General features: G+C 42.6%; 1 protein-coding gene across 1 annotated transcript in view; it reads left to right on the plus strand.

Annotated features, from left to right (window-relative positions):
- Positions 1-16,366, plus strand: part of LOC133076672 (phosphatidylinositol 3,4,5-trisphosphate 3-phosphatase TPTE2-like) — a 56,905-nt gene that overhangs the window by 23,969 nt on the left and 16,570 nt on the right. Inside the window, exons 11-14 of the mRNA XM_061171255.1 lie at positions 2,804-2,865; positions 4,559-4,639; positions 7,936-8,041; positions 14,129-14,220. Of these exons, the coding sequence (XP_061027238.1) occupies positions 2,804-2,865; positions 4,559-4,639; positions 7,936-8,041; positions 14,129-14,220 (341 nt within the window). The remainder of the gene's footprint in view (positions 1-2,803; positions 2,866-4,558; positions 4,640-7,935; positions 8,042-14,128; positions 14,221-16,366) is intronic.

The following is a 16,366-nucleotide window of genomic DNA, read 5'->3' on the forward strand; positions in this document are numbered from 1 at the left end:
TGATATTTTGATACTATTATAAATTATATCCCTTGGAAATTTTTATGTCCTAAATGTATTTTTGTTGATGCTCTAAATGCAGTTGATTTTACTAACCTTGAAATCTGCAAACTTAACTAAATTCTTTCATCAATTCTATTAACTTGTCTGTAAATTCTTTTGGATTTTATGGCACATGATTATATCGTATGAAATAATGAACTAAATTTTTCCTTTTCAATCCTTTTTTTCCCTAGCACTGGCTAGAACCTTTGGTACAGTGTTGAATTATACATGATGATCGCAGGAATCCTTGTTCTCCTGCTCTCAAAGGAAAAGCTTTCAGCATTTCATCAATTACTTTAGGGTGTGTGTGTGTGTGTGTGTGTGTGTGTGTGTGTGTGTTAGATATTCTTTATCAGATTAAGACATTCCTTTAATTTGCTAAGAGTTTTTATAATGAATGAATGTTGAATTTTATCGGAAGCTTTTTCTGTGTCTTTAAAATAATATGATTTCTTACCTTTATTCTATTAATCTGGTTGATTACATTGATTATAAAGTAGTAAACTAACCTTGAATTCCTGGAATAAACACAATTTTGTTGTGCTGTATTATTTTTTAATAAATTGCTGGATTCTGTTTGCTAATATTTTCTTAAGGATTTTTGTATCTATGCCATGAGTAAGAGTGGCTATAGTTTTCAAATTTTGGCTTCATAAACCAAAATTAAGTTGTATTTTTTTTTTTAAAGTCTCTGGATGAGTTTGTATAAGTTGACATTTTTTTTCCTTACATGTAAGGTAGTTTTAGGGGTTAGCCTATAGATTTACTTGGACTTTTCTAGTCTGCAAATAATGAGAGTTTGTTTCTTCTGTTTTTATCCCTATACATTTTGTTTCTTTTTCTTATCTTACAATACTGGCTAAGCCATGTAGTAAATAGAAGCAGTGAATAGTGGACATTTTGTTTAGTTCCTGGCTTTAAGAGGAATGTTATCATCATTTCATCATTAATATGATATACCTGGTAGGTATTTTGGTAGATTCCTTTCGTCATAGTTAAAAACTTAAAAGCTTTGTCCAGGGGCTTCCCTGGTGGCGCAGTGGTTGAGAATCTGCCTGCCAATGCAGGGGACGCGGGTTCGAGCCCTGGTCCGGGAAGATCCCACATGCCACGGAGCAACTCGGCCCGTGAGCCACAATTACTGAGCCTGCGCGTCTGGAGCCTGTGCTCGGCAATGAGAGGCCGCGATAGTGAGAGGCCCGCGCACCGCGATGAAGAGTGGCCCCCACACCGCGATGAAGAGTGGCCCCCGCTTGCCACAACTAGAGAAAGCCCTCGCACAGAAACGAAGACCCAACACAGCCATACATACATACATACATACATACATAAAAAGAATGTAAGCAGACAAGAATCTCATTAAAAATATTAAAAAAAAAAAAAAAGTTACTTAAACAACTCTTCAATCCCCACTGCCTTAATTACAAAAGGGCTCAGTGATGGATTTGATTCTGATTTTAAAAAAAAAAAAAAAAAAAAAAAAAAACCTTTGTCCAATAGCAAAAGTTTAGTGAATGAATATAGGTTTATGTTTTAAGTTAAAATACTGAAGACAAGTGTAAATCATTTTAATGATTCCTTGCATACCTGACTTGACTGGATGAGAGGGCATCTCTTTGTCTGTGGTTGTGCTTATCCACAGCCACCAGGACATGAATCTGCAAGTTTTTTTTCAAATGGGAATATATAAGGGCTGTAAAGACTCAGAGATGTCCTCCAGAATTGAAATGTTAACCATCCATGCTAGAGAGCTAGAGAGCTAGATTGTTAATGGTCAGTAGCCTCTGATAAGCTTTTACTTACCAGAGCACAGGGCGGTACAAAGTCCTCTTCGGAAGTACTTGGCTTAGAATATTGTTTTTCAAACTATGGGTTGCAAAATAAATTTAGTGGTTCATTTTTTCAAAAGGATAGAATAGAAAATAGAGTGCATCTTAAGGTAAAAGGATAAGTTTGGAATTACATAAAATAAGTTCAGCATATACTGGCTAAGACAAAAGCTACAGATCATTGTAGAAAGAATAGATGCAATGTACTTTTTAACTCACATTTTGTATGGCAGGACAAAAATATAAATTGGAAAAAAAAACATGAGACTTTGAGGATAAAATGACATGAAATCAAGGATTTGCTTTAACATGCTGGTGGGGGGGCTGGGGCGCGTGTAGAGAGGGGGAGGGAAAGAAGGATGAGGGAAGAGAAAGAAGAAACAAGTATAACAATATGATAATTATCGAATCCTGGGAACAGGTATATGGGGGCTCATTATTCTGTTCTTTCTACTTTAATATATGTCTTGTAACACACAAAAACTCTAACTAAAATGGAAGGAATAATAGGTATGGCAAATGCTAGGTGGTGTTTTGGGTTCTGTCCACATTTTATCTTTTATAGTTTCTTTTATTTACATTAGTAGGAAAACAGGGTGTGTAATTAGCTCTTAATTGGTAGGTATCTCTTTAGCTTTAGAGTCCTAGAGCAGAGCTCATTGCCTCTGCCTGTTACTGCAGTCTCCAGGGGTCATGATTCAAGAACAACATACACATGCACATTCATGCACACAATTAGCACAGAACTCCAGGTAGAACCTCAGAGCCAGTAGTGTAAGGGCTTTGTCTATCTCTGAATTGAAATATTTTGAACCAGCACTTTCAGAGTGGAAGAAAATCAATCCAAAATGAACTCTAAATACTTCTGAGAGTAGTTTTATACCAAGTATTGCCATGAGCAATGGTTCATGAACTAACTTCTTTTCTAGGAAGAACTGGAACTATGATCTGTGCCTACCTTCTTGCCAGTGAAATATTTGCAACCGCAGAGGTATGAAAGATGCTCCTACCAACGCTGTCTTAGGCTGATTCAATTTGCTAGCTCTGAAACCCCACTGGCGGGATGTTAACATGATTCCTGAGTCATGGTACTTAATGGAGTTGTGATTGGAGAGGTGATTATTAGAAAGCCTGGTTTGGATACTTTCTCATTTAACTGGCACTAGTTAGTTAGTAACTGACCTCAGGGCCTCTTCCTTTGGGCCGGGATGAGGGTGAGGTCAGTGAGACGCTCACCTTGGACACGAAATTTAAGGGAATGCCAAAAATCTCAGTAATTAAGATAAATAATCTTCTAGTGCAGCATTTAAAAAATCTAAGTTAATGCCAAAAAATCCATCGTGGATACAATATGAATATTTTAAATAAAGACAGGACACAATAGAGTCCAGATTAATGTGAAATAAGTAAGGTCAAGTTGTGAAAGTGCAAAAAAACCTCAGCAATACAGAAGCTTGACTTGCCTCCCCCAGACCCAGAACTGCTCTGACATAATCCCACCAGCTCCAGGCCTTCCTCCTTTCTCACGAGAATAAGAAGAAGATGGGTTAGGGAAATTTTCTAAAGGACCTTGAACATCCTTGCAAGTGCTAGGTAGGTAAAAGGCATCGTTTTCCAACTCAGAACAAAGTCTCTCCTGGACGTTGTCTTTGCACATCTGTGGGGCCTGTGCCCTCTAGAAATTTCTGAGAAGACAGGATGGGCTGTTGCTATGTCTAAAGCAGGGTTCCCACTCTTTTCCTGCCATGATCTTGATGAAAAGTCACCTCTTACAGGGCACGCTTCCAGCAGCTCTGCTTCTCTCTCAGCCTGCAGCCCAGATAAGAGAAGCTGGGGGTTATGATCTGGGCCCAGCACCCTGATTCCACTGTCGTCTTTATTTCAAATTTGAGACACACAGGTTAGGAAGATGGATGCTCTAGGACAGTGTTTTTCACACTATGCATCACAGTTTATCAGTGAGTTGTGAAATCAACTTATTGGGTTGTCACTCGCATTTTTTAAATAAAATGGAATCGATTAGAATAGGAAATATCAAAAGGTAAGTATTGTTTGTGAAACTTTTGTTTCAGTTCTGTGTGTGTGTGAGAGAGAGAGTGCATGTGTATGTGTGTGTGTGTATCTCCCAGGTTTATGAATGTGGATTGTAGCTTTAAAAATAAAAAGTTTGAGGGACTTCTCTGGAGGTCCAGTGGTTAGGACTCCACGCTTTCACTGCCGAGGGTTGAGTCCCTGGTCAGGGAACTAAGATCCCATAAGCCGCGTGGCGTGGCCAAAATAAGTAAATAAATAAATACAAAGTTTGAAAGCTGTTGGTCTGGAGCCCTAGACAGAGCCAGAGGCCGGTGCTCAGGCCTGCGCTGTCTCTGACTGGCTGCATGCATCTCCATGGCAGGTCACTTGGTTTTCTTTTGGTCCTCATCTTCTCCGTTTTTAAAATAGAAAAATAGGAAGAAGGACCAGATTATCTCTAAAGTCTTCCAGCTCTAAAATTGCCTGTCTTTTTGAATCTTTGAGTGAGAGTAGGCCTGGATGTGGCTTTGTTAATTCTGGTATTTCGGGTATAGCCTCTGCCCAAAGACTGCTGACTTAAGGAAATCATGTGCCCTTAGAAACTTCAGAATGCCTTATACAGGAAAGGGACGTGCAGATGACCCATGATTGGACTCTTCCCTTTTTTATAGGACAGCCTTTATTATTTTGGAGAACGACGAACAGATAAATCCACCAGCAGTAAATTTCAGGGAATAGAAACTCCTTCTCAGGTAAGTGTTCTTTCTTTAAAAGGGGTCACTGTGGGTAATTAGGTTAAGATTGGCATCTACTACCTGGTTTCATTTTAGACTCTCCTCCTTGGGTGATTCCTTAGGTCATCTTCTCCTTGGGTGATCTTCTCCTTGGGTGCCCCGTGACAGGCCTTGACCCCTTCCAGAGGCCAGGAGCCCTGACTCAGGTGTTGCTTGGCTTTGCAAGCACTGAGTTCTCCCCAGAGCACCCTGCTTTCCATTTTAATTGGTTATTGTTTACAGAGTTCAGGAGTTGATTCCCTTCCCAAGGTAGGAAGGTCCAATTCCTAAGGTTTCAGACCCCTGAAGCTTATCTGAAGTCACTAGCCTTTTATTTCCATGTAAAGAGGAACTGAGTCTTTCACAAACTCCTATTAGGGCAATTCAGCCCTTGTAGAACATTGTGTGTGTGTGCACGCATGGGCACGCACATGTGCACATGTGTAAGGGAGAGAGACAGTGACAGAAAAAGAGACAGAGTCGGTGGGAGGGGGGCTGCACTTCAAAAGAGAAAGGAAAGGGAACAGTAACATTTTTCAAAAACCTATTTTATACTAGACACTATTATACTTTTACATATATTGTCTCATTTAATACTCAGACAACCCATGTGACCCATATGTTATTACCTTATATTTTTTTCCTTTTAAAACGTTTTATCATGGACTTTTTCATAAAAAGTCAAGACAGTCATATAGTAAATTCCCTTATATTCATCACACTGCTTCAGCAATCATTTTGTCACGTGGCCAACCATTCATTCCCTCCCCACTCTACACACACACACACACACACACACACACGCTTCACTCTCACACTAAACTTGGATTATTTTGAAGGAAATCCCAGACATCAGATCGTCTTATCCCCTAAGCGTTTTAGTATGACATCTAACATAAAGACTCTAAAAAAAAACCAAAAACCTTAAAACCATTGACATATCTAACAATATTATACCTTAATAGTATCAAATGTCTAGTCCTCATTTAAATTTCCATAATTATCTTAAAATCTTTTTAAAACTTAGCTTGTTTCAATCAGGATCCAAACAAGGGCACACATTTCATTTGGCTGCTATGTCTCCTTGTCTCTTTTAGTTTATAGGTTTCCCACCTCTCTTTTTTTTTTTCCTTGTAAATTGTTTATTGCAGAAACCAGGACGTTTATCCTATAGAGTTTACAACGTTCTAGACTTTGTTGAATCCTGCTAAGGGTTTTGCATTCATTATCTAATATAATATTCTCAATAACTCAATGAGTGGGCACCATTATGATTCCCATTTTATAGACTGGGAAATCGAGGTTCAGGGAAACTAACTTTTTGAAGTAAGAACTCAAATCCAGATCTTTCAGACTCCAAAGCCTATTATTTCCCATCCTGTGTACAGCTGCTCATCTGGATTGCCTTTTCTATACGGCCCCTCAAACCCAAGTGAGAGATGGTTGGGAATTCTTAAGTAGATGTGGATGTGGCCATGAAGGAGAGTTTTCTTTGAGTGAAGTGATGAAAACTGATACCCTTGGCCTAGTTAGCAGAACACTGTAACTGCTGGCTCTAGACATTTCATTTGGGATCAAAGAGCTCAGCCTTATCCATTCATACTTTTCTGCCAAACTCAAGCAACACAAGAAAAAAAAAAAAAGATAGCCATAGGCTATAAGTAATACATCAACTTATTGAAGCCCAGCTCGAATCATGCCATTTCACGCTCAAAATCCATAATGGCTTCTGACTGCCAATGGCAACACATATGTTTTAACCTGGCACTCCCAATCTAGATTTGATTTTTCCAACCTCTTCTTCCACTGTGTGCATTCACACGCTTTAACGCGTTTGGACCGTTTGCCGTTTCCCAGCCTGCTTATACTTTACACCCACGTGCTCACGAGGGCCCCTTGTCCTGGAGTCCCTTTGCCCTCCCAGCCTGAAGTAGTCTCCTGCTTTTTCAGGAGTTCTTATAGCCCTTTGTGTTCCTTTTAGGGACTAAGTTGCCTTACATTATTTTCCAGCTATTCGAAGTCGTTTCTTCTCTACCCTTTTTGCAGGCCCATGCCTTGCCCATCTTTCCACCCTGGCAGCCCAAAGTGCCTCATATAGTATCTCCTTTGTCTGTAGTGAGTGCTTACTAAATATATGTTGGTTTTATTAACTTCTGCTACATGCGCCTGTTGTTTTGGGCTGTAGGGGAAAGAAGACTGAGAGCAAAAGCAGCTACAGGGCCGTGGTAGGTTACAAGCCTTCAGTGGAAGGTCAAGAATCTGGTGGCAGGAGCCAAGGGGACGTTAGATGTAGCTCCTTCAGGCACATCTTCCCTTCCCCATTTCCTCTGCAGTTACGTGCAGTGTCTCTAACTTACTCCAGGACTGGCACACCCTAGGCTGCAGCTGAGTCTCCTCTGATTCACTGGGCTAGCAGTGCAGGGACCCGGCCTCAGGCTTGAGGGCTGTGTTGGCGAGGCCCCAGGACAGAGTTCCCTGTGTGTGCGGCAGTAATTCTCAGACACCATCCCCTCCTGACCCTGCAGTGTGGCCATTCAATGCACTGCATACATTTCATCCACCCCTGAGTTAAGAGCTTGACTGGTCCTTTCCAATGCAGAGGATGGTGGTTAATTTTATTAACACTTCCCAACGGGTGGGGAAGAGTCTATGAACTTTTCAGTCCGGTTGATTCTGTACCAGAACTCTTCTTAACTTCTAGAAGAAAGGAGAGCCCTCGTGAACGGCTTGCCACAGGAGATGGGACTAGGCTAAGAGAATCCCCAGGCTTCCTTGCAGAAATGGAGCTGGGGAAATGGGAAGTGGAGAGATGCTCACTGGCTGGGACTAGAGAAGAATGTGAATGTGCTGCTGGCCTATGGAGCTCTCCCCCTGAGCTTTTACATCTTCCCTTCTCTCATGCCAAGGAGGCTACTCCTCCCCAAAGCACAGACCTTCCTTTAACTCAGCCACAATGAAGCTTCTACCCCAGACCGACCTCTCCCACATTTGCAGTTAATGGCATCTTGCTGTGATGTTGTCCTAGCTGTTCTGTTGGCTCTGGTTAGTTGCTCTCTCTGCCCCAGCAGCCTCTAAGCAACACCTGGCTCCTTTCCTGTTCCTTCCCTGTTGCTCTTCATTCAATATTTTTTTCTAAGGTAGATATTTAGTCATGAGGCAACAAATGCCTAGTTACATAATGGCACCCAATCAATGTTTCCTTCATCAATTGTTTTCCTTAAAAAAATCAGGACTTTTTTACCTCCACTTAAATCGAGACTTCTGTTGTTTTGCAGAACAGATTTGTTGAATATTTTGCAATGGTGAAAAATACCTACAACTTGACTCTTCCTCCAATGAAAAAACTCACGATTAAAAATATCGTTATTTATTCAATTCACGGTAAGTGCTTTATGTATAATTGGAGAATTGGCAGGAGGGGCAATGTTCTTACTATTCGGGAGGGTTTTCTCATGGTTATATACAGAGACGGTCCCAATGCATAGCCGTCTTTTTGTGTAGCCTCAGGTATAAACCCCTCCCCCTGGAATTGCCCATCAGCCCAGCGCTGCTGTGGCCACATTACCGCTGCTTAGGTGTCCTCTCCTTTCCTTTCCCATCACCAATTTGGGGGGCTCCATCCCCCCTTCCCTTTCTCCTGTCGTCATTGCTGCTCTGGCCTCAGCCCAGGGTGTCCTTTTCAGAGTAGAACCTCTGAGATTAAAGGGAGGAAGGTCCCATGAGACCTGGAGACCACTTCTTTCTCACGCCCATCTCTGGTTCAGGGTTTCTCTTGGGAGCTGCATCCCTGTATCATTTTCTCTCCTACTCCTCTCAGAAACCTTTTTCTTTTTTCTTATCTCCTGGTCTCTCCCTTTCCCCGCCCTCCTCCCCCATAGCCCCCTCTCCCCCATAGCCCCCTCTCCCCCAGCAACTCCATCAGGATGTCTTAAATACCCGAACAGCAAATGAATTTTGTTGCCACAAATTCTTTTTGCAAATGACTGCTGAGAACTGCTTTGGGCCAGGCCCCCTGCTCGTGTTTCTTTGCCCTTCAGGAGCCCCTGAGTGTAAGCAGAGGAGAGGAAGGTACACAGATGAAGAGCTGACCACAGTGTTGGACAGCTTCCTAGGGGAACAGCACTTGGGTCTTCCCTGCCTGAACCTACAGATCACAAAAAAGGGGTGGGAGAAACCTGGCCTCTGGGGGGGCTCTCTCAGCCCCCTGGCTGTTACCAGTTCTTACCAAGAGTAAAAGTCCTTATAAACTTCAAAAGAGCTGACGATGCCTGCTTCAGGAGTGTAAGGAGAGAGAGGGGACCTGCTATCGCCCCGAGAGGCAGAGATATTGGTCAGATCGTCCACCTCTGGAACTTGAAAGAAAAGGAAGGAGGGGAGAGGAATGGGCCTCAAGGCCCTGTCTTTATTTCTCTGTCGCCCGCCTAGCTTCCCTGTACAGCTCACCCTCAGGGAGGTGGAAACAGGGACCCCTCAGTGTGGAGGGGATGGGGCCTCACTCACTGCCAGAGGTGCAGCACGAGGCGGTGCTGAGTGCTGGGCCTCTCCCGGGCCCGGCTGCGGGGCGAGGGCGCTGGCGTCCACCCCGACAGCCCATTGTTTTTAACCCTCTGGGGAGTCACACAAAATAAGATCTAAACATGTATTTTTTAACGCTTCATCCAATTATTCAGAAATAAGAGCACCCTTTAGAATATATGTAAACACTGCAGAGTCAAAAAAAAATTACAATTGTTAGTTAAAATATAAAATGCTTTCTCCAAATTATTTACATATTTCTCCCTTCTTCTCCACACGCCCGCATGGCCGCCACTTCTCGGCAGGGGTGAGGAATTGTGAAAGTTACCATGAGCAGATTGCATGGGTTTCTGGCTTCTGGAAACGAACTTCAGCCCAGCAGCATGGTTTCTGTGGGAGATTTTGGTCTAGATTTCCAAACAAGCGTTGTGCAGGCAGACCCTGGAAACACAGCCCGTTCCAGCAGGAGGCTGCCTGTGTGTATAAAGGAGCAACTGTTTGTGAGGAGGCTTTGTGGGCTGCAGAGTTCTCTGTGAGGTCCATTCTCACTGTGATGTGTGTGTGTCACGTATGAGGGACGGGGCTGGAGTGGAGCCTCGCTCAGAACGCCACCTGCCTTCAGACGGCCCCAGGGCAGAGCCAGGCTTGTCCGGCAGCTGGTGGGTGGGAAGGGACAGCAGTGCCTTGCTCCCCATCCTTTCCTGCAGAAAGTGTGGTGTGAGAGGCAACCCAGGTGGCTGCTGGAGCAGTGTCTTCCTCTAGGAAACTGAAACTCAGCTCTAAAACCAAGTTGGTGGTGTGAGAGCCTGTTTCGTACCTGAGTGTATCCTCTCCCTCAGGGTCCTCTTGGTTAACAGTGGGAATCCAGGCATCCCTCGTTTTATTGCTCTTGGCTTTACTACGCTTCACAGATGTTGCACTTGTTCAAAAAATTAAAGGTTTGTGACAATTCTGAGTTGTCAGATGATGGTGAGCAATTTTTTTTTTTTTAGCAATGTGGCAATCAAGTTTTTTTATTTAATGGTTTGTGTTAGAATTTTATGTATCTATTTATTGGCTGCATTGGGTTTTCGTTGCTGCTCGCAGGCTTTCTCTAGTTGCTACTCTTTGTTGCTGTGCGCGGGCTTCTCATTGCAGTGGCTTCTCTTGCTGCGGAGCACGGGCTCTAGGTGTGCAGGCTCAGTAGTTGTGGCGGATGGGCTTAGTTGCTCCGTGGCATGTGGGATCTTCCTGGGCCAGGGGTCAAACTCGTGTCCCCTGCATTGGCAGGTGGATTCTTAACCACTGCGCCACCAGGGAAGTCCCGATCAAGTATTTTTTAATGAAGGTATGTACATTGTTTTTTTTAGACATAATGCTATTGCACACTAAATAGACTACAGTATAGTGTAAACATAACTTTTTATGTGCACTGGGAAACCAAAAAAGTTCGTGTGACTCACTTTATTGCGATATTTGCTGTATTGCAGTGGCATGGAACTGAACCCACAGTATCTCCGAGGTAACCCTATAACAGTATCTATACAAACCTCTGTATTAAACTATTCCAAACAGGCAAATAGGCATTCAGTCTGAGGGAGTTTTGATGCATTTCTCTAACATGAACGATGAGAATAGGAATAGTTTCTCAAACTTCTAAGCTTAAAAATGGTTTTAATAAGTTCTAGCATTTCATATATTGTCCCAGTCTGATATCATATCCTAAGACTGTGACTTCTCTCTTCATATTTTGAATTTTACTTAATCTCTGTGGAGATATTGTTTAGTTAAAACTGTAAAGTGCAGATGTAGAGAACAGAGGAACTAACACAAATTTATAAGTACTGCAGGTGAAAACTGGTGGAGAGTTTTATGGGTTTGGTTTCCTCGTCTCAGGCTAACGTAAAATAGAGGATTTTAAAAGTCTAATTTGAGATCCCTCATAAAGGCTTCCAGACAGAAAGTTGTGCCCTTTGCAGCTGTTCTTACGGTGTGGGCCTCGGCTGGCAGAGCCAACTTACGAAGGCCTGCCTGGTACGCTAAAATTCTTGCTGCACCCACGTAAATAAGCAGGCCAAACCCAATGACAGCAGCCTTCTTTTGGAATAAGAATTATCCCCTTTGAGGGAGATCAAGGTGGTGGAGTAGGAGGGCGCTGAGCTTACCTCCCCCACGAACACATCAAAAATACAACTACTTGTGGAGCTACCTGGAGGCTGGCAGAAAGGCCCTTCTACGGCCAAGGCTGTAAAGAAAAATCCACATGGAGGCTGGTAGGAAGGGAGGAGAAGTGATCTGGTCGAGACCTGCACCCTTGGTGGGGGACCCAGACGTGGAGGGGGGTGTCATGGGCTTGGGGAGCCTCCCTGGGGAGCAAGGGGTTTGAGCCACACATTTGGCACTCCAGCCCTGGGGTCTGACACCAGGAGGATGAGTCCCCTTAGCTGCTTTGAAAGCCAGTGGGGCTCATGGGAGGCTGTAAAACACTGAGACCTCACTCAGAGAGTGGTTGCTTATACCCCCGTCCTGGCAGACGCTGCAGCCTGAGAACTCGGACCAGGGAGAAAGCAGCCTTGGCCGGTGCTCGGTCACTGCCCACATGGAGCAGGAGTGAAACTACGCCAGGGCAGGGACTGACATTGCCAGCAGGAAAGAAAGCAGCTCGGTAGTGAGGCACCAACCCCTCCGGCCCTGACCCAGCCTGACCACCACCAAGGGTGCACAGTGGGGAAAATGTAAAACCAGCACAGAAGTGCAGCCCCAAACCCTTGAGCCCCTGCTGCATCCCAAACCAAGGTGGAGACTGCCGTCTTTCTCACACACACGGTCGCACCTGGCTCTGGCTCTAGCCCCTCCATCTCCAGCCCCGCTTCCCACCAAGGTGGTGGCTGCCACCGCACCCCAGGGGCAGATGGGACCTGTGCTCACTTCTCCCACCAAAGCCACTGAACATACGCAGAGCGCATAGTCCTACACAAGGGCACGCCTTCAAGACTGGGATGGGTGACTGATTCACTTAATTTCACAGAGACAGAGGAAGGTAAACAAAATGAGAAGACAAAGGAGTATGTTTCAAATGAAAGAACAGCAACGAAAAAAAAAACCCCTAAAGAATAATCTTCCTTTGAGATTATGATCACAACAGACTGTCAGGAAAAAGTGTGATGGATTCTGAAATGGGCAGTATCTTCTCTAGGCCCACCTCCAGGGTTACCTTCACCTCTCATGGTCTTTAAGCTATTTTACAACTCTAAGCTGTAGAAAACTGATAATAATGCAAATAATTTTTGTACATAAAAATGCAAATTAGCTGTGTCTAGCAGAATGCAACTGATTATTGACCTGTTTTGTATTTATTTGTAAATTCATTTCATCATTCCTTATCTGCCCATAAATGCGCAGTACTTTGAAACAGCTGTAGCATTTTACTGGTTCCTTAGTAATAAGTTAAAATTTTTGACGTGTTAAAAAATGCATGTACGGGACGGTGCTATGGCATGCAACAATTTCTGTAAAACAAAAGGAGAATATATTTGTTCATGTGTATATACATATATAAAACCTCTGGGAGAATATATATTCATATTTGACTATACATGCATAAAGAACTAGAAACTAGTAATAGGGGTTATCTGTTTGGGGCTGGAGAACTAAACAGGTGGGAGATAGGGAAAATGGAGACTTTTCACTTCATGCCTTTTATACCTTTTATTTATTTTTTTTAAAAGATTTTTTATTTTATTTATTTATTTATTTATTTTATGGCTGTGTTGGGTCTTCATTTCTGTGCGAGGGCTTTCTCTAGTTGCGGCAAGTGGGGGCCACTCTTCATCGTGGTGCGCGGGCCTCTCACTATCGTGGCCTCTCTTGTTGCGGAGCACAGGCTCCAGACGCGCAGGCTCAGTAATTGTGGCTCACGGGCCTAGTTGCTCCGCGGCATGTGGGATCTTCCCAGACCAGGGCTCGAACCCGTGTCCCCTGCACTGGCAGGCAGATTCTCAACCACTGCGCCACCAGGGAAGCCCCCTTTTATTTTTAAATCATGCAAATATACTTAAATTATTTTTAAAAATTTTAAATTGTGTGGGAATTAATTTAAGCTCATAAAGCAATGCCCTTTTCCTGTCATGTGATAAGTGTTCGACTTCGTTTAGCTCTACATTTCACTGACTTCTGGTTGACATCAGTAGAAAGAAGTTCTGCAGGTGGATGGGACAGAGGGAACTGAGGCAAAGAAACCATGATTCCTCACGACAAATTAATTGTGTTAGAACAAAATTAAATGAACACAAAACAAACTTAATATAACAATTAAGAATGATGGATATATGACTTTATTAGAATATTTGTTTTAGTTCTGTACCTTTAGTTCTGTGCATATTTAAGTGAAATATGCAGGGTGGAAAGGAAAGCCGGAAAAATTAATTGGAGGCTTGAGAAACCAGCCCTTTGATGAAATGCTTAAGTAAGTGGGTCAATTAAATTGAAAAAAAAGGGGGGGAAAGAAACCATTTGTCTGTAAATATATGCTGAACATAGCAGGAACGTTTGGATACAGCTATCCTATATTTTCCATAAACTGGATTTAAACTAGGGCAAGAGGAATTTAGACTATTTATTATTAAGAAACATCACAATTAGAAGTCTGAAGAAAGCAACACATCAACAAGAAAGGTTGCACGTCCCCTTCCCTAATTTTTTTTTTTCTATGAAGGTGAAGCGATGAGATTCTAAATCTTAGAAGCTGAACCATGTCTTTTTTTTTTTTTTCTCCAGCCTTATAAATTCTGCTTTAGGGGACAGAACTGAACTTGAAGCCTTGTCTTTCAAAAACAAAATCCATGCAAGAGCCAAATGATTCAATATTGACACATTGTTAGCTGGGATAATTTTTTCTCTTTTTAATCCGTATTGTTAATTGGTGAGACATTTTGATCTTTGCTCTAACCAGCCTAACTTTTTAATTTCATTCAGGTGTTGGAAAAGGCAATGGAAATGATCTAAAAGTACAAATAATAATGCAACGAAAGCCCGTCTTTTTCTGTTCTGCTTCCAAAAACTGTGGGGTAAGAGAAAGCATGGAAACTGAAAATTCTAGTGTTTGTTTTAAATCTCAGTGTCAAATCAGCATGTTGCCCTCCCCACACCATCACTCACCACGGGGAGAGGCTGTGTTGCTTTCTGGTTGCCATCCAACTTGGTGTCCCTGGGTTTGGATTTGAGTCAAGAGTTAAATTTATTGTTCAAAGTAGTTTTCAGGGGAAATAGTTTTCCAGAATAAATTTTCAGTTCAGAGTGGTGCTTTGCCTTTCACTTTTCCACAAATGCCAAGCATGTTCCCAGGAATCTATCAGAGTTTTAAATTCATGTATCTGGTCACTTTTAGCCATATTCTCTTCTTCTTGGTCATTTTTATTATATGGCACTGATTCTGAAATTATAATGTGCATGAAAATCACCTAGAGACTGATAAAGATGCAGATTCCTAAGTTATACCCCCAAAGTGTGATTCAGGAAATCTGGAAAGGGGCCCAGGAATCTCTAGACTTAGCAATGTCTCAAGTGATTCTAACTCAGATATCCTGTGGGACTGCACTGTGAAAAACAATGCAGTGGTGTATGGATTGGGGAGGAATCTCTTTGGGACCAAACAGTCAGTTTTCTTAAATGCTGAAGAAATGGTTAACACTACAAACCTTTCCTGGAGCAACAGGAAAGCTTCCTTCATGGGTGTAAGAAATACAAACTTTTAAGATTCTTTCTCAGGCTTTGGTCTCTAGTTCTCCTATTACCTCTCCTCTTCCTTCTTTTTACTCCCCTGACCCCCCAGGAGGGGGCACTCCCCCCAGGCCTCATCCCTGGCTTTCTGTTCTTATCTCCACACATACTCTATTCTTAGTTCTGCACATCCATTCCCCTACTTTAAACTATAATATCTTCTTTCATTCACTTGACACATATTTATGAGCCCCATACACGTGGTAGACACAGGAGCTGCAATGTGGGCATTCTTTTTACCCCAGCAATTCAAAGACAGTTGTCAATCCAAATTTATCCAATGAACTTTTCATCTGCTTCTGCAAATGGCACCGGCATTCTCTTACTCAGGCTTTCAAATTTGGTATCATCTTTGATTCTCTCTTTGCCCGTGGCCCCCTAAATCCAGTTAGTCACCAGTTCCTGCTAATGATACCACTGGAATCTCTCTTCACTCGCTCCCTTCCTGTCTGTTCCCATTGCCACTACCTGGTCCAGGACCTCATTTGCTCACGCCTAGACTTCTACAATGGTCTCCTTACCTTTTCTTTCTCCTTATACAGGGCAGTATACAGGGTCCTGCAATATGCATCCTGAAATACTGCTCTCATTGTAAAAAGCTGTAGCTAGAGCAGAAGACACACTGTGTACCCACGGTCAAAGCTAGTTAATATCTTTGGCTCAATATTCTTTTTTTTTCTGGCTGTGAGGCATGCGGGATCTTAGTTTCCCAACCAGGGATTGAACCCGTGCCCCCTGCAGTGGAAGTGTGGAGTCTTAACCACTGGACTGCCAGGGAAGTCCTTTTGGCTCAGTATTCTTATCTGTAAAATAAAGGTTACATCTCAAGTGTTGTGAGGATTGAATTAGATAATATATATGAAGTTGCTTTGTGAGTTATACATCACTAAATAAATGTTAGATGTGATAATTACCAGGCCAACTTTATCACCTAGGAAATCCTCCACTATAATCTTCAACAACTTCATTCTTATTTTCCTGGGTCTTGAATTCTCAAGATATAGCCCTATCATACCTGAGCTTATTCGCATTAGTAACATGGCCTGCTGTCTCCATGCTAGGTAGACTGGGTCCCCTGTGGCCCTTGGAACACAACACTCTAATTTCTGCTTCCTGTTTTTGCTGGTCTTTCCCCTCCTCCAGCCCTGCCCTGCCAGTCCCCTGTCTGAACTGGATTCTCTTTACAGAGCTCCTCTTTTTTAAAAATTGAAGTATAATTGACATACAATATTATATTAGTTTCAGGTGTACAACATAGTGATTTGACATTTATATACATTATGAGATGATCACCGTAAGTTTAGTTACCATCTGTCACCATTTAAAGTTATTACAACATTATTGACTATATTCCCTAGTCTGTATATTACATCCCCATGACTTTATTTATTTTATAACTGGAAGTTTGTGCCTCTTAATCCCCTTCACCTATTT

This window comes from Eubalaena glacialis, chromosome 16 (genome assembly GCF_028564815.1).
Source record: "Eubalaena glacialis isolate mEubGla1 chromosome 16, mEubGla1.1.hap2.+ XY, whole genome shotgun sequence".
Lineage (NCBI taxonomy): Eukaryota > Metazoa > Chordata > Mammalia > Artiodactyla > Balaenidae > Eubalaena > Eubalaena glacialis.